Source organism: Astyanax mexicanus, chromosome 8 (genome assembly GCF_023375975.1).
Source record: "Astyanax mexicanus isolate ESR-SI-001 chromosome 8, AstMex3_surface, whole genome shotgun sequence".
In the NCBI taxonomy this organism is placed as follows: Eukaryota; Metazoa; Chordata; class Actinopteri; order Characiformes; family Acestrorhamphidae; genus Astyanax; species Astyanax mexicanus.
The window spans coordinates 58,273,888-58,292,051 of record NC_064415.1 but is presented as its reverse complement, the minus strand read 5'-3'; the positions used below and the strand labels follow the sequence as shown (position 1 = coordinate 58,292,051).

Sequence of the window (18,164 nt, the reverse complement as noted above, 5' to 3'; positions counted from 1 at the left end):
ACTAATATAGCGCCTTTGTAGAAGCTCAAGGACACCTTAGAATCATATTTTACACACAACCATTTACTGTATAATCAATATTCAACAACACACACACACCAGTGAGAAGCAGCAGCCAATCACACACAGCATACTCTCAACCGGAAACCACTGTCCACCTGGAGGACTGTATCCAGCACTCAGGATCTGACCCAAACACAGCTTATTAACTACTATATCAATGTATTCTACTAGATCTGTTTATAAGATGCACAGAGTTATCATAGGTTATTCCTACCCCCCATTAACAGGGTCCTGGGCTCTTGATTGGTTTGCTTGCCTTGTTGTAAAGGGACTAACTGTGGGAGTGTGTTCTGTTTTCAGTCAAAACTGCTTGAATACGACCTGTAAACTGATAAGCTGGAGATTCTGAAGAGGAGCTGCTGTTATCTGACACAGCGCTCTGTCCTCGCTCATCCTGTCTATCTGTTTTAGGAAAACAGAACCCCCCCTCGACCCTGGGGAGGTGTGTAATGATGCTGCGCTGAGCTGTTAGGAAGTGTAGGCTTGGACTATGCTGTTAAAAGAGGTGTTTTATACCACAGATAAACACTTAACAACACTGCTAGTGTCAGATTTTAACACTAGCTGTGTTAATGTAAACCTAAAAGTGTTGATTTAACACTTATTTACTCTTTATTTTCTCTGCAGGGTTTATTTTATTGCAGCTTCTGATTTATGGCTATCAGTTTCACTTTCCAGGACTGGGCTAGACTACTAAGATACTGCACATTTATTATAAAAAAAAAACTATTGTTAATATATCAGTAATCAGTTATTTTATAAAATTAATATTAACTAATCCACAAATCCAAATTCTGACTGTGTTTAAAATAAAATAAACAAATGGAGATAAAGTATTGTAGATATATCAATACAGGATATCATTTGTCAGCTGTACGTATGTACACACACACACACACACACACACACACACACACACACACACACACACACACACACAGAGCTCAGGCCAGACTGCAGCTCTAGAGGGAATTTGATTGAACTCATTGAAGCTCCAGCACAGTCTGCGCGCACACACACACACACACACACACACACACAGTCCTGACCCGTCTAAAGCAGCTGACCTTTGACCTCCACCCCAACTGCCCCGAGCAGCTGCCAGCCCAGCCCACCCACAATACCCCGCATCTGCCACTATACCCCCCCGAGGGTCCGCAGGGGGAGGGGCACCAGCTAACTTCATTATACTAAACACACACACACACACACACACTTCCATACACACGTGCTATGAACACACACACTAAAAATAAGTTCTCTATAGGGCACACTTTCATTCATACACACATTATAAACACACACACACACACACACACACACACTGACGCTTCCACACACACACTATAAACACACATAATACACAATACACAAATATAAAACACATACACACACTATATACACACTACACATATAAACATATAAACTCTTTAGATTCTCTATAAGGCTCACCTTCATACACACACACATTATACACACTATATACACACAGACATTCTCTATAGGGCACTATTATATTCTCTATAGAATATAAACTTTTATTTTTTGCTTTATTTTGCAGATCCACCAAAAAAACTACACTCGAAAACCACCGGGCTGGAGATGACTACAGCTGCAACAACACAAAACCTGCATATAAACTGATATAAATGGATATAAACTGATATAAACTGATATAAATGGATATAAACTGATATTAATGGATATAAACTGATATAAACTAATGTAAACTGATATAAACTTGTATAAACACATCTAAGTTGTATAGAATAATAGGGTTTAGAGTAATTAGTCCAGCTGAGCAGAAGTATAATATTTCCTCTCCACACCTAAAAGCTGCGTTTCTGAAAGGTACAGGTGAATCCGGCTCTCAGAGATGGATCTGATCAGCGGCGGCTGAGGAATGTGACTGAGTGAGAAATCACACGTTCCACACGTTCCAACTAAAATTACAAACATTCCTGCTAAAAGTTCAACTAAATCATGTGATTTTCATTTTTACTCAAATAAAAGTAGCTCAGCCAATCCGCTCTCCCTCCTGCCCCACCCCTAAACCCATACATCATCCAGTGCCCCTCACAAACTACTCCTCACATTTTTGTAAAATATTTTTCAAATTTGAGTTGAGGGTCGAGTCAAGTAAAATCAGGAAGTTTAGACGCCATTAAAAGACAGACTTTAAGACTTTTAAGACATTTTGACATTTTAAGTTACATTTTTAAATACAATACTCAAAATATGCATTTACTCAGAACAGCTACAGTTTCCAGAAGTGTTCTTGCTCTGGCCCCAAAAGTGAGGATGCATAACATGATGAAAACTAAAGGAAATACCCAGCATTTACTTAGAATTCAATACAGACGGGAAAAGATCCTGTTCAGACCCACAATAATGAGTTTTTCAGTTTTTTATCCCTAGTAGCACTTCAGCTGAGGACTGCAGCTCGGAGCTGAGAGCCGGAAGCGGGTTTGGTGTGAGACGTTGCAGAGGCTGGTGGGTGGGAGTGAGATGATTGGAGACTCTGGAGTGACGCAGAGTGTTCTAGAGTGAGAGGAAACCCGCCGGTGGATCAGCGCCGGCGGCTCGTGGGAGGTTTTACTGACTGTGTCACAGATTTCCTGTCTCTCTGGCACTCGAACCAGCCGAGCCTCGAACAATAGAACTGCAATTAGAGCAGAACCGCATTAGTCTTTATTACAGACTGTACACACAAACACACACACTATAAACAACAACACACACACAAACACAAACATACACACACTTCCATATACACACACACACTGTAAACCTGACCAAGAACATGATCACAAAATATACAAACATCCCCTTCAACTCCTGTTCTCCATTCTTCACATCTACTAGTGACTTTTTCACAGATATGACAAATTATGTCATTCTGGAACGGGGTCAGACTGGAACAATATCTTTCTGGAACAGTTCAAACTGAATCGGTATTATTCTGGAATGATTCAAACTGAATTAATATCATTCTGGACCGGTTCGAACTGAATCACTATCATTCTGAAATGATTCAAACTGAATTAATATCATTCTGAAATGATTCAAACTGAATCAATGTCATTCTGGAATGGTTTAAACTGAATCAATGTCATTCTGGAATGGTTTAAACTGAATCACTATTATTCTGGAACGGTTCGAACTGAATCACTATCATTCTGAAATGATTCAAACTGAATCAATGTCATTCTGGAATGGTTTAAACTGAATCACTATTATTCTGGAACGGTTCAAACTGAATCACTATTATTCTAGAATGGTTTAAACTGAATCAGTGTTATTCTAAAATGGTTCAAACTTAATTAATGTCATTCTTGAACGATTCAAACTGAATCAATGTCATTCTAGAACAGTTCAAACTGAATCACTATAGTTCTGGAATGATTCAAACTGAATCAATGTCCCTCTGGAACGGTTCACTATCATTCTAGAACGATTCATACTGAATCACTATCATTCTGAAATGATTTATACTGAATCACTATCATTCTAGAATGGTTCAAACTGAATCGATATCATTCTGAAACAGTGCAAACTCATTCTTGAACGATTCAAACTAATTAAATGTAATTCTGGAACGGTTCAAACTGAATTAATGTCATTCTGGAACGGTTTAAACTGAATTAATGTAATTCTGGAACGGTTTAAACTGAATTAATGTCATTCTGGAACGGTTTAAACTGAATTAATGTCATTCTGGAACGGGTCAGTCTGGAAGTCTCAGGTGAGGTTTGTGAAGCTCAGCTCTGTTCTCTGAAGCTTCCTGTGGAAAGTGGTGGTTTATGGGGTGTCGGCGTGTTGATGAAGCTGCAGTAGATGTTTGTGTTCTGCAGTTTGTTGCTTTGTAGATGTTGGGTTTCCTGTTTACTCGCGGTCGGCCTGCAGTCAGGTTCAGTGGCAGGTTCAGTGCCGGGTTTAGCGCCGGTTCTTTAAATAGCCTGAGCTGCTTTTTTTCCAACCACTGTTATTTCCATTCACACTAATAACCACAGACCTGTGAAACGATGCATAACAACTCAAAGACCCCCGATCATAAACAACTCATAAATAAAATCCTAACTGAATAATTTTAAAGTTTTAGACTTTCAGACTTTTAGAGTTTAGAGTTAAGACTTTTAGAGTTTTAGAATTTAAGAGTTTTAGAGTTTTAGCGCTTTAGAGTTTTAGGGCTTTAGAATTTTTAGAGATTTAGAGCTTTAGAGCTTTAGAGGTTTAGAGTTGTAAAGTCGTAGAGCTTTAGACTTTTAGAGTTTTAGAGTTTCAGAACTTTAGAGTTATAGAGTTTTAGGGCTTTAGAGTTTTAGAGTTTTAGAGCTTTAGAGTTTTAGAGTTTAAAATTTAGAGTTTTAAAGTGTATTGTAGTGAATTCCAGCTCACTGCTGCTTTGTAGCTAAAAGATGATTTACCAGCTGATCCAGTCAGTAGAGCGAGTCTAATAATTAATACTGTTATTTATAAAAGTTATGAGATATAAAAGGGCATCAAAAGGAATATAATAAAATCCAGATTTGAATCCCCCCCCCCCCACTACAGTTTACAGGAACAGGAGTTCACTCTGAAAGGGGAGATGAGAAAAATCAGAAGCTGAATGGATGCGTAACCTGAATTTCCCAGCCTCTGATCAGCATCAGCTACATAACTCTGAATGACTCAAATGTTTCAGTGATGTATCAGATCTGAATGATGATGTCACTCAACCCACTGATGTCAGACTTCATCGGAATGTGATGCTTATCTTTAATCAATACAAGCATTCTTTTAATGTTTTCAAAACTCTAAACTCTAAATACATTTAACACAACATCTGTCTGTTGTGGAATATACTATTGATACAATTCATGTTGTTATCATGTAATATGCACTTAATTATCGTGTTATTAGCATACTTACATTTTATTAACAAACATAACCCATAATTCTGCATCTTTCTTGAAGTTTAAACGAGTTTAGACTACACCTCTTCGCATAGAAAAAAATATATATTATTATTATTATTATTATTTATTTATTTTAAAATATATTTTTTGTTATTATACGAAATAAACGAATAATGATGATGATGATAAAGATGATTGATACAAGTAGACTCAGGACTTAGAACTGCATGAGCCAATAAAACTTTTTTTATACAGCAGCGCCATCTAGTGACATTAAAGTTGTCGGACTCATTAATAAAATTCAGACTTTTTTGCCACCCAAAAATATGTAGCATTGGATCATTTTACTAAATAAATAAATGATCCAGAACAATATTATTTGTCTCATTTGTGTAACTGCTTTCCCTTTATCTACTTTTAGGACATCTGATCTGATGTTTTACGTCATATTTATGCAGAAATATAGAAATTTCTAAAAAAAAAAATAAAAAAAAAGTGTTCACAAATTCTAAGGTGTGACATATGCATAATTTTACTCTGTTGCATGTCATTGGGAGAGATATTGATCAAATAATAATTTAAATAAACCCTAAAGCGTAAAAAATAGTAAAAAATAAAAATAAAAAATTACACTATTACACACAGGGAGGCTCTGACTTAACATTTATTTAAAACTTTAATTAGAAAATGGAATATAAAATTTGATTTCAAATTAAAATTTTCATTAATTTTCAGAAATAGCATAAAACAAGCAAGAACATACAAGATAAATACAAAAATACAATCAAATTCTGATCTATATCTACAGTATACTTTTTTTGAGATTATAATTACATGGGTAGATATAATGTCGGATTTTTAAATGCACTTCTCTGACTTATTGTGTTATAAATACAAAACTTATAAAGGAGTAACCAAGGGAGTTCCTCCAAGAGGTTTCTATAAAACGAGAATTCCATTTTATTTATTTAATATTATTTTCCTAATTTTTCTTTTTTATATACATATATAAAACTTCTTAAATATGTTTTAATATAGTTTAGATAAAAAAAATCAGTTCTGAAATTTGACCATTAATATAAAGCAAAGGTTTAAACTTGAAGACAGTGTAAAACTGAATATGAGATTCCATCAGCATTAATAATAAAGCTTTATGAGTACCTTAAGCTACGACATGTTTTTCTTTATATTTTATAGGAAATAAAATCTTCATAAAGAGAGCAAATGTCCAGATTCGTCCAACAAATTAGCAGCATAATAAATAAAGATTTATTTTTTTACTGTTATTATCATTGTTTAAAAGACCTGATTTATGTCGAGAAAAATAATAATAGACATAACACAAGTTTGTCCACATGGTCAGTGTAGCATGACGTGGTGCAACTCTGGCCGCGGCCTGTGGGGGCGCTGTTGTGCAGAACCGCCTCATACCATAACAGAGCGCAGTGTTTAGTGTAAGTTATAAGTTATACGCAGTTTAATGTCGTTTTTCTCTTCGTAAACTGTTTAAACTCGGGAATCCGCAGGTGTGGAGGTGTGTTTGGACTCAGGTGAGGATTTTACAGTCTTTCTGTGTCTCTGCAGCGTGTGGAAAACTGTGCGGGAGTGATTTACTTGTGATTTTGCTTCTTGTTTCTTGAATTTTCCGTTCCACCTTAAATACTGGGAGAGGTACAGTTACAGCTATGGTTGCAGCCTTGGGCGCCAGGACGTAACTGTATCGGTATTTAAGGTGGAACGGAAAATTCAAGAGATTTAAACAACTTAAGCTTTATACTTTTTTAAAGTTAGTTGGATAAGATTTAATATGTTTATATTTGTTTATAACATTGTAGTTTATGGTGTTTATGTTATCTAAAGTCTCTACATCTGAAGAAAAAACGCTGTAATCTGATCTTCTTAACCTTCTTAACCTTCAGGGAACAGAAGGGAGGGAGGAATGCTGGGTGGAATTTTTAAAACGACCCCAAACACCTGTGACACACCTGTAAGTTACCTGCACATGTATTTTTCTCTGTACAAATAAGAATAAATATAAGGGATTAATTCTAATTGTGTTAAAGCAAACACTGTACAGCAGACTATTTAATAATTTAGTGTCTCAGATTTTACTTGGTCATACAGCTCTGGAAAAAAATAAGTTTCTGTATCAGTTTCTCTGATTTTGTTATTTATAGGTATATCATGTTTGAGTAAAATGAACATTGTTGTTTTATTCTATAAATTACAGACATCATTTTTAATCACAATTTTTTCATGCATCTTGGCATCATGTTCTCCTCCACCAGTCTTACACACTGCTTTTGGATAACTTTATGCTGCTTTACTCCTGGTGCAAAAATTCAAGCAGTTCAGTTTGGTGGTTTGATGGTTTGTGATCATCCATCTTCATCTTGATTATATTCCAGATGTTTTTAATTTGATAAAATCAATTTTTAATTTTTAAGTGATCTCTTATTGTTTTCAGAGCTTACGCAACTTCTTTATTGTTTGTTTAATTTCTAAACATCTTTCCATGCTTTCTGTTCAGACCACTCTCTCAGTTGATAGAGAGGCTTCGGCCAGCAGTGATCATGCAGTGACCAGCGTAAGTAACGTAACTCTGTAATTTTTGTATTTTTTTGGTCATTTTACTTATTGTAGTCTGTCAACTGTGTTTTATTTCAGGATAATGCAGGCTTGCTAAGCGGCCTGTTCAGACGATCACCCAAACCCAGCCCGAAATCAGCTCACGGACAGGTAAGAAGCCTGAAGAATCTGCAAACTTTTCTAAATTGCAAATTTGTAGGTTTGATTAATACAATTTGTCTGTAAATATGTACCATACTACTTGTAGCATTTAGTTAAAACAAGGTTTATTTTGGGCGTAACATGAAATAATAAACCAATCAGAGTGTCTCTTTAAGCTCATCATTCTCTTTAAGAGTAGATCAGGTGAGCTCTGTCTTTGGTGGATTGCTATTGTAACGGTGCAGCTACCTGGACGTGTTCAACAAACTCTTCTCAGCAGAGGAAACTGAGCTGCTGGTTGACGCTGTGAAGGAGCTCCAGCAGCTCATTTACGGGAACAGCAATGTTATTTTATTTACTATTCTGTTTATTGTTGATGTAAAAGTTGGGTTTGTGCTGCTGTGTGTTCATGGGGGCATATGCACGTTGAGCATTGCCAAGATAGCAATGAACGTCTGACTGATGACTGCTGTCAGAGTTTTAATCAGTCAGTGGTGCACCTGTGTTTTCTGTTGGCATGAAAGCAATACTCTAGAAATGTATCTGAACACTAATGACATAACACTAATGTAATTGTGTAAAAGAAAGCAATTATATCTTTTTAACGACTACAAAATTGATAATAATTAATTAGTAATAAATAATTAGTAATTAATCATTGTTTGGGAAATATATATTTATAGTTTATTATTCATCTACTGCATTCTTTCCATACTGTGTGTATATTATAAAATCATAGTTATTGAAGCATTGATTTGTTATTTAGCATGACTGGATAAAATACTGTACGCTGTTAATTATACTGTTCACATATAAATAAACACACAATGACCATTATGAAATATTATTAATTTCATACCCATTTATTGTACTATAAATCAGTAATGCAATGTAATGAGTCTGACAGAGAACAGTCAGTTTAGTTTTCAGTTTTTAAAGCTAATTTTGCGAATTTTGAGAATATCATCAATCTTATCTCTGTCAAATATGAACTAAACAAGATTTTAAAAAGCTGGTGGATGTGTGGTTTCTCAGAGATCAGCTTTTAAGTGTGTGATTTATGAGGACAGTGCCTCAGGGATATTAAAGCATGTTAAATCACGCCCAACAGAAAATAGGCTGTTTCTGTCTGGGCACGGCTGTGAGAAGACACTCCCAAACCACTGTGCAGCTTTATCAATCTCTTACTGTGTATTAATATGAGTTTTTAAGACTTTAAGATGTTTAGCACCCATTATTTAAAAAATAAAAAGATTTGCACTGTGTTTCATAAGCAGTGAAGTTTGTCTTATTTTGAGATGGAAATGATCATTGCTATCAAACAAAACAACAAAACATTTAGCTTTAAAGTAGTTTTCTTTAAAATTGGTGGAGAATAGATTTTACCTGCTTTAAAATCTCAATCACAGTCTATACATTACATTACAGGTTCAACTTTATCTCCTCCAGAGAGTCCTATTCTACTGGCAGTATATCTGTGATGTGTTCATTAGAAACCTTTGGACATATATTTTGAGATATTGTTCATAACAAGAATAAAACATTTAAAAACAAGTCTGCATGACGATTATCAAATATTGAAGACAATGAATTTAATTTATATATATATATATATATATATATATATATATATATATATATATATATATATTAATGACCCAGAATGCTTAATACATGAACAGAAGCTCTGTCATTTAATATTTCAGCTCCTCATGTGTCATATCTCTAAATTTAGAGGCAGTTTTTGTTGTGATGGATGTTGTGATGTTTCAGTGGCCCACGCTGATCAGGTGATGAGGTGGGCTGAGGAGTGAGGAAGTTTGGGTGATGTCTCAACATCTCAATCACCAGATTTCACCCTTATTAAGAGAGTTTATAAAGGATTCTGGAAGCATCAGCTCTTTTTTTAGTTTAGATTAAGAGAACTGTGAAGACAGAGGTGCTAGATTGAAGGTAAATCACATTTATTTATATTTACTGATGTTCCCTATGTGATTTTTTTTTATTTTTTAGGAAAATCCACTTGTTCAGACCGAGTCAAACCAATCAAATCAACCCAGTGTAAGTAACTATCTATCTATCTATCTATCTATCTATCTATCTATCTATCTATCTATCTATCTATCTATCTATCTATCTATCTATCTATCTATCTATCTATCTATCTATATCTATCGTATAATGATAGAATATTTTCATTGACTGTTTTTAAACATAAGTGTACTTTTAAATTTCCTTCAGGATTAGTAAAGTGTCTATCTAGCTATCATTCATTGCTGTTTTAAGCCACACCTATTTTAGCAGCTGTAATTAGTATTAAAATATTAATTAGGGGTGTATATATAGATTAGGGGTGAGCCATGTCGTATTGTACTAATAATAATAATATGCAATAATATGATATAATAATAATTGTTTTCCAAAATGTTTAAATATCGCTATCGCAAAAATACCCTGAAATATCGTGATATTATTTTAGGGCCGTATTGGCGACCCATAATGCAGATTCAGAGCAGTGTGTGAAGAGTAAATATATAAACTGCTGTGATGGTTGTGTGTTTTTAGAGTGGGATGTTTGGATGGATTTTCAGGAACCCGTTCGGCTCCTCAGTTCAGGTATCTCCTCCTCCACACCTGAGACTCCCGTTTCTAACTCATCAGTGACATTGGTCCAGATATTGGAGTGTGTGTTGACTGGTGTGTGATATGATGCTGGAGTGTGTGTTTAACTGGTGAGCATATGTGTTTCCCTGCAGGAGCGGGAAAAAGCAGAGCCGCCTGGAGATACACACTCAGAATCCACCCAGGTTAGTGTTTACTCAGTTTACCTGTGCTTTAGCTGGACAGGTGTAATGATTTAAAGATTGGTGCTGACAGAGTACATTATCATCTCTCATTAAAAGATTAAATGATTTGATTCTCTTCTATTTTTATTTTTAAAAACTCATTTTTAGTGTGATGTTTATTTGTTTTATTCAGTTGGTCTACCAGTAAAGGGTATATTTTTAATCTGTATTATCTTGGGTTCATACTGTCTGTAGTAAAATAAAAGTTATAGTTAATATAATAAAAACTTTTTTGTTTTTTGTACTTTCCTTTTTCTTACATGGGGATTGTCGTTTTGTCTCTATATATCTCTAGAATCTGGATTATGTCTGATAGACAGTATAGATTATCATTGACATGCTCTTTTCCTTGTCGCCGCAGAAGACTAGCTCATGTCCTGATGGGACGACTGAAGAAGACAGCTCCTTAAATCAGGTACAGACAGCCCTGATCCCATTTAACATTAACCTTTACAAAAGAGAACAGACCAGAGAGAGAGAGAGAGTACAGTAGGTCATGCTGCTGTTTCTCCATCAGCAGCCAGAGTCTGAGAGAGAGAGAGAGAGTACAGTAGGTCATGCTGCTGTTTCTCCATCAGCAGCCAGAGTCTGAGAGAGAGAGAGAGAGAGAGTACAGTAGGTCATGCTGCTGTTTCTCCATCAGCAGCCAGAGTCTGAGAGAGAGAGAGAGAGAGAGTACAGTAGGTCATGCTGCTGTTTCTCCATCAGCAGCCAGAGTCTGAGAGAGAGAGAGAGAGAGAGAGTACAGTAGGTCATGCTGCTGTTTCTCCATCAGCAGCCGGAGTCTGAGAGAGAGAGAGAGAGAGAGAGAGAGAGAGAGTACAGTAGGTCATGCTGCTGTTTCTCCATCAGCAGCCAGAGTCTGAGAGAGAGAGAGAGAGAGTACAGTAGGTCATGCTGCTGACTCAACATGTATCACAGGAGATTTGGGGGGAAAAATAATAAAAACTAAAATATATATTATATATTTTACACTTTAATGAGATTAAATAAATGATCATCTTCAAAGCAAAAAAAAAAAATCAGGACAGTGTCTCAGAGTTCCGTCTGTTCTCACGGCGATTCCTTCTGCGCCTTCTTTTATTTTGGGTCTGAGTCCCAGCAGTCATGTGGGAGTCATACTGAGGGACAAACAGTGCTTTCTCTGTCTGTGTGTGTGTGTGTGTGTGTGTGTGTGTGTGTGTGTGTTTTAATCAGACTGGTGTGAGCTCAGAAATTACAGACAGTGTGTTAAAAGCAGACGAGACGCCCCCCATCCCCCCCAGACCCACCCAGGAGGTACAGTAAAGGTGGAATATCCACTTATTAGAGTTATATTACAGGTAAATGTAAAGGTAATAACATACATTAGTTCTCTCTTTCGCTCTCTCTCTCTCTCTCTCTCTCTCTGTCTCCAGGAGCTCAACACTACCCTGATTTACAGACTGAGTCTTCTCCATCCAGCAGAGAGTGACTGCACTCAGGTATCACACTGATTTACTCACCATCTGCTCCATCTGTTTGTGTATTTAGGGCTGGGCAATAATGTAAAAAAGTATATTAAATTTTTTTTCACATGCAAAAAACATCAGTATCGGTAGCAACAGATTCTTAAAGAGGCACTAAACCCATAAACATATTTTATTAATTAATATCTGAAATGTCTTCCTTTAAAGTAATGAATCATATCAGTCCAGCTTACATTTATATAAACATTTCCTAACCTTTAAAAATCTTTATATTTCCTACCAGGAATCAGTGCAATCGGTGGACCAGTGCCCAGTCAAAGCAGCACAAGATGAAGACCATCAGGTGAACACACCTTTTATGGTCAGCTCACACAGCTCACACAGGTTACATGCTAAAAAGTGACCCAAATCATGCCATTGACAAAACTCGTACAGAACTGCGTAAAGCTGCAAGTCCCATGCATCATATGTGTGTAAATTCCTGTAATATTACTTTCCTGCCTTATTTTACATGATCTTTTTTTAGTATCTCTCAGCTTGTCAAAAAATGCATGTGTAAAGCTTGACCTTTTGGGTGATTTAAAGCGTATATTCCACTTCCACTTTAAAACTGCTTTAAGTAAACCATGCTCATAGTCAAATCGATTTATTATTCGAACTATTTATGTGGTTAAATGTTTCAGACTGACTTTATAAAACTATTAATTCAGTAATTTACAGTTGTGTTCAAAATTATAATATTAGTATAGTATAATTAAATTAATTAAATTATACTATAAAGAGCACTATCAATAAACGTTTTTTTTTTTTTGGTCTTGTCGCTGGGTGACTAAGACAAGTTGAGTAAACAAAACTGTAATTCTAAAAAAACCGAGTTCTGGATGTTAATCTACACAGATTTCTCTCCTTAAAAAATGTTTATTTGGGTAAAGAGTAAAGCGCTTCTATTTATTTACAAGAAGCTAAGATTTGCAGGTCCACTAAGGCTGGGTGCAGCAGCATTAGCAGCTAACCGTTAGCACTAGCTGTGGTTAGCTGCTAATGCCACCCGACAGCGCTACACTGAGGAACACTGAGTGTTTTTTGTCCAGTTAGCCAGGGTGATATTAGCTAGCGGTTCATCTTTCGTAGCTTGTTTTAACACGGTAAACACACAGACTACAGTCTGATAAACTCACCTCTGAACGGCAGTGAAAGAGCTAGAGCATAGCGTGGTTAGCGGCTAATGCTAATGCTAATGCTAATACTGCTCCAGTCTGGGTGCTGGAGAACTATACTGAAACTCCTGTATAACTCTGTACTTCAGTGTTCAGAGTGGCTTTACTGCTCCTTAATACCTGACTGATAGAATTCATACATAAGGAGCACCGGATTATATATAAGGAGCTCTGATGATTTTTTGGGAAAATTTAAGGATTTTGGATTAAAACTGCTGTCCAGTGAAAAACATGTATTTCCATTTTTATCCATTTTAAGTTTTTATTATTGCTTGAAACCTGTAGCTGCTCTGTACGCTGTGTAAACATTCTGTGAGGATAGACAGATACAATTGCTGAAAAATAAATAAGAAAAAAATGATCTTACACCATTTTTGAGATTCTGATGCTTTTCGTTGGACGAAGATGATATACAGTCCTATGTATAATCTAAAAATGTCTTTCTCAGGATGACGCTGAGGAGTGTGCTTCCATTACGAGTCAAAAGGACAAAGATGGCAAAGAGGAAACGGCTGAAAATTCAAAAAGCACACTGGTATTTCATCGTATATAATATAATATATATATATATATATATATATATTTTTTTTATGTCTCCTTCAAAAATAAATCAAATACTTAAATACGAAAAAAAAATAATTTTATTAATTTCCCTTCACAGCCAAAGAAGAAGATAGTGAAAAAGAAGAAGAATCCATTTATGCCTCATGTTGTGCCCAAGGTACAGCACACACCTTTACTAAACATCTGTATGAGAGGCTTATGTTTGTCTGGGTTTGATAATAAAAAATTGGACAAACTTTAAAATAAAATTCTGTCTTTTTTCATTATTTTAAAATGTTCTGAATTGTAGATTAATACTAAAAATCTATGTTTATCCGAAAACAGATGGAATGATTTATAAAAGTGATAAAAGTGTTAAACAAACCAGGATATGTTTTATATTTTACGTTCTTTGAGCTCATGCTTTATGCTGTTCTGTGTTTCAGGGTAAAGTGCAGCAGAAGAAGAGTGGAGCTGGAGCTGAACCTGTGGAGGTATCACCTACAGAACTGTCTCACATCTTATCTAACAGCTGTGTAGTGTGTGTTTAGCGGTAATTTTACTGCGTGTCAGAACAGAGTAAAAAAATTCCCTCCTAGAACTGAAACTAAGTGTAGCGTGTCCGTACATGAAGCTGTGTTATGTAGGATTAATACCCTAAAGAGCCACCAAACCCTAAAGCATATTTTTTTAATTAATAACTGAAATGTGTTCTTTTAAAGTAATGAAACATACCAGTCCTGCTTAAATTTGTTAAAAATCTGTCCTAACCTTTAAAAAAAACTCTTTTATTGTGGTGATTTCTGCCTCTGCAGCTCCTCTCAGGTTCTGTCAATCAATAATACCAATGTAATGTCCAGCCATCTGCGTCTCACCCCTATCAGAGTGTATGCGAGGGTTCTTACGTAATTAGTGTTACACAGTGTGTTACAGTTACTACCTCCACCATGTTTGGAAGCTGAACTTCAGCCTGGCTATTTCTCACTGTGGGCTGTTAATCTGATTAAAACAGTTATTTTATTATGCTAAACTATGTTTTAGCAGCAGGATTAACAGTGTTTTCTGCTGCTGTGTATTGAGGAGTTCCTCTTTGTGTGTTTGTTAGGTAATCTTTTGTGAGTACTTGTGTCAATATTTGGGAAATTTCCTCCCATTTCCTCTTTTTTTATCGGTGCTTCTGTTTCTGTATTTCTAAGCTGGGGGTTTTGCAGAAGTCTGTGGCACCTCAGACAACGGCTTTATCTTTTTTTTATTAGGCTCATGAAAAATCTGGAATTTGAAAATAGTGATTTCCAGGCCTGGATAAGTTTTGGAAAAATTAAAAAATTATGGACATTTGCTCTACAAACCTTTGTTTTTCTGTTTTAACAACAAATTAAATGTTTGGGTAAATCAATTGTGTCTCTTTACATTAGCTATCTGGCTGCGTGGAATCCTACTCTGACTGAGTTTTACCTTACCTTACCTTTTCTAATCCTTACCTTACCTTACCTTCCTAACCTAACCTTACATTTCAGAGTGAAGTGCAGAAGAAGTCCCTCATGGAGCAGCTGAATGAGCTTCGCTTGGAGAAAGCTCATAAGGAGGAAGAGGAGGTGTGTTTTTTATTAGTAAAGCAGAAACACAGGCTGTACATTCCTTAAAGGAGCCCAGCAAGCAAATTATATTATCATTCAATATTATTTATTTAAAAACACCAGCTGTAAACAAGCCTATATATTTTATAAATATTTAACATCTTTAAGATCCCAGAAGTTAAACCAACAAAACTCTTATATAAATATATATATATATATATTTCTAGCACAGGTTGGTTTAATATTCTCTGTGTTGCAGGATCTTGAAGGCCTGATGGAGTGGTGGAGCACAGTTAAACGTGAGTAATGGTTAACTAGAAATCTGCACAACATTTCCCACCATTAGATATGAAGCTGAACTGTTTATATAAACAGTGCTGTTATATGATGCTGTATATAGAATTTCTACTTCTATACATCTAATCTTCTCACATATCCTTCAGAATGGGAGCAGATGCCCAAAGAGGAAGATATGACAGAAAAAGAAGAGGCCAAGTAAGTGATATTGATGTTGAAACTACTGAAAAAAACATTATTAATCAGTTAAGATGTGTTCAGTGTTTGCTTATTTAGTTCTGCACTGAAGCCACAAGAATTCAAATTACAATTAACCAAAGTTTCAACCAAATTCAGGCCAGCACACTAAGAGTAGTAAGTAACAGAGTCTCAGAAAAAACACAAAAAAACAAGTCTGTTAGAGATTACCGTGTTTTTCAGACAATAAGGAGCACTTAAAATCCTTTAAATTCCCAAAAATCAACATTAGCTTCATACTTTCAGTGCTAATTGGTTGGAATATATACGCTTTCATTGCTTGTTAGCAACATTAGCTTCGTATTGTCAGTGCTAATTGGTGGAGTATAAGCTTTAATTGCTTATTAGCACCATTATCTTCATATTTCTAGTGTTAATTGGTTGGAATATATAAGCTTTCATTGTTTGTTAGCAACATTTCGCTTCATATTTTCAGTGCTAAGTTTTTTTAGCAATATTAATCATATAGTTCCAGTGCTTATTGCTTGGGCACACGCTTTTATTATTTGTTTACTTGCCACATTAGCCTTAAAGCTCCAGTAATATTTGCTGAATATTTGCTAAACCACATTAGCCTCATAGTGGCAGTGATTAACTTTTTTTAAAGAAAGTAAATATATCTTAGCTGGAAACTGGTGGAATAAGAAATGAACACTGTTGTTATTGAGTTATATGGGTGTTTAAGTTGTTGAGTTGTTGAGTTATTGGTCTGGTTGTTGGTGCACTCTCTCTCAGGGCGTTCGCGGTGACGGCAGAGAAGATCCAGAGGGGGATCCGAGTGTTTAACCAGCTGTTCTCAGAGCGAGCTGAAGGTCTCTGGCAGCACGTTATTGATTTGCGGGCGATTGCTGACGGTCTGGACCGCTTCAACTGGAGAACCAAAGTGGCGCAGATCACCGGCGGCTCCACCAGTGCCGTGGGTGGAGTGGCGACCATCACCGGCCTCGCCCTGGCGCCGGTTACAATGGGAACCTCCCTCATCGTGACGGCGGTGGGCCTTGGCGTGGCGGCGGCCGGCGGCCTCACCTCCGCGTCTGCTGGGATCTCCAACGCTGTCAACAACTCCATGGACCGCAAGAAGGTGGAGCGCATCGTGGAGGACTACCAGAGCAAGATGGCCGACCTCAACAAGTGCATGAAGTTCATCAAGCAGGGCATCGAGAACCTGCGTCAGTTTAACCTGCTGAGGGTGAAGAAACAGGCCTACAACCGGGACTTCCCCGGCCTCAACAGCGTCTACGAGGACGGAGCCATGGCCAGCAAAGCCATCCTCAGCAACGCCAACGAGATCATGCGGGTGGTGCAGATCGCCAACGTGGCGGGCAGCACGGCGGCCCGAGCCGTCCAGATCGCCAGCATGGCCACCGGTGTGCTCACCGGGCTCTTCGTAGGCATGGACATCTACTTCGTGACCAAGGACTCGCAGGAGCTCAGGAAAGGAGCCAAATCCGAATTCGCCGCCAAGATCCGAGAGGTGGCCGACCAGCTGCACGAAGGACTGGTGGAGCTCAACACCATCCGAGAGGAGCTGCAGTGCTCGGGATCCAACGCTGGAGCACCAGATACCAACCCTGCCGCACCACCACCGAGCTCTGAGGAACACCGGGAGAAGAGCGAACCCAGTCCAGACTCACAGCAGGCTTAAAGAATCACGGTTATAGACTTTTATAGACTTTTATTGACTCTTTAGACACTTTAGTCTAGTGTTTTAGGGGTTGTTTGGGTTTAAAAGGTGTTAAAAGATGCATCTCTTCACCTGGTCAATCTATTTTTCTCGTAGTTGAATAATAAGTGACTGCAAACATTTCCTTTTAAACTTTTTATGGTCTTAATATTTAATATATTGAAAGTTTATTTATGTTTTGTATGGATAATGTGTGGTGGTGCCACAGTGTGTTGCACAGTTCCAGGGGCTTGGGGTTGGGGGTTCGATCCTCACTCCTTGGTGGACTATTTTCGTATCCACATGGGTTTTTCTGGAATAATCCCAAAAATACATGTGGAAAAGGAACTGCCTGTGCCGAGTTACCCCTTAAATACAAGTGGGTATGTGTTAACTGTGTGAATGGTTGTGTATGGCACTAGGACTCTTGGTTAGCTTCAGACCTGACCAGAAAGAAGCGAAAAAGAGATGGATGGATGTAGGGCTGGACAGTAATTCAATAATAATATTTATCATGATAAAAAATGTTTTAAATACATTTTCAATATGTCAGTATAACAATCTTAAAAATGCACTAATGCTACTTATTTACTAATACTAATTATTTAAAAATCATACTATGATTTTCTGGATTTTCTGTTAAAT

General features: G+C 36.8%; 1 protein-coding gene across 2 annotated transcripts; it reads left to right on the top strand.

Annotated features, from left to right (window-relative positions):
* Window positions 1-6,376: 6,376 nt before the first annotated feature.
* Window positions 6,377-17,700, top strand: apol1 (apolipoprotein L, 1). 2 transcript variants are annotated; one of them, XM_022677754.2, is made up of 18 exons: window positions 6,377-6,511; window positions 6,881-6,948; window positions 7,492-7,548; window positions 7,629-7,700; window positions 9,705-9,752; window positions 10,257-10,307; window positions 10,448-10,498; window positions 10,899-10,952; window positions 11,735-11,815; window positions 11,935-12,000; window positions 12,269-12,328; window positions 13,651-13,737; window positions 13,864-13,923; window positions 14,192-14,239; window positions 15,263-15,340; window positions 15,582-15,621; window positions 15,766-15,817; window positions 16,592-17,700. In XM_022677754.2, the coding sequence occupies exons 2-18, from the start codon at window positions 6,901-6,903 to the stop codon at window positions 17,499-17,501; spliced, it is 1,863 nt and encodes a 620-aa protein (XP_022533475.2). In that variant the 5' UTR covers window positions 6,377-6,511; window positions 6,881-6,900; the 3' UTR covers window positions 17,502-17,700. The 2 variants fall into 2 exon arrangements, with proteins under 2 accessions (XP_022533475.2, XP_022533476.2); XM_022677755.2 differs by having other exon boundaries at window positions 12,269-12,346.
* The last annotated feature ends 464 nt before the right edge of the window (window positions 17,701-18,164 follow it).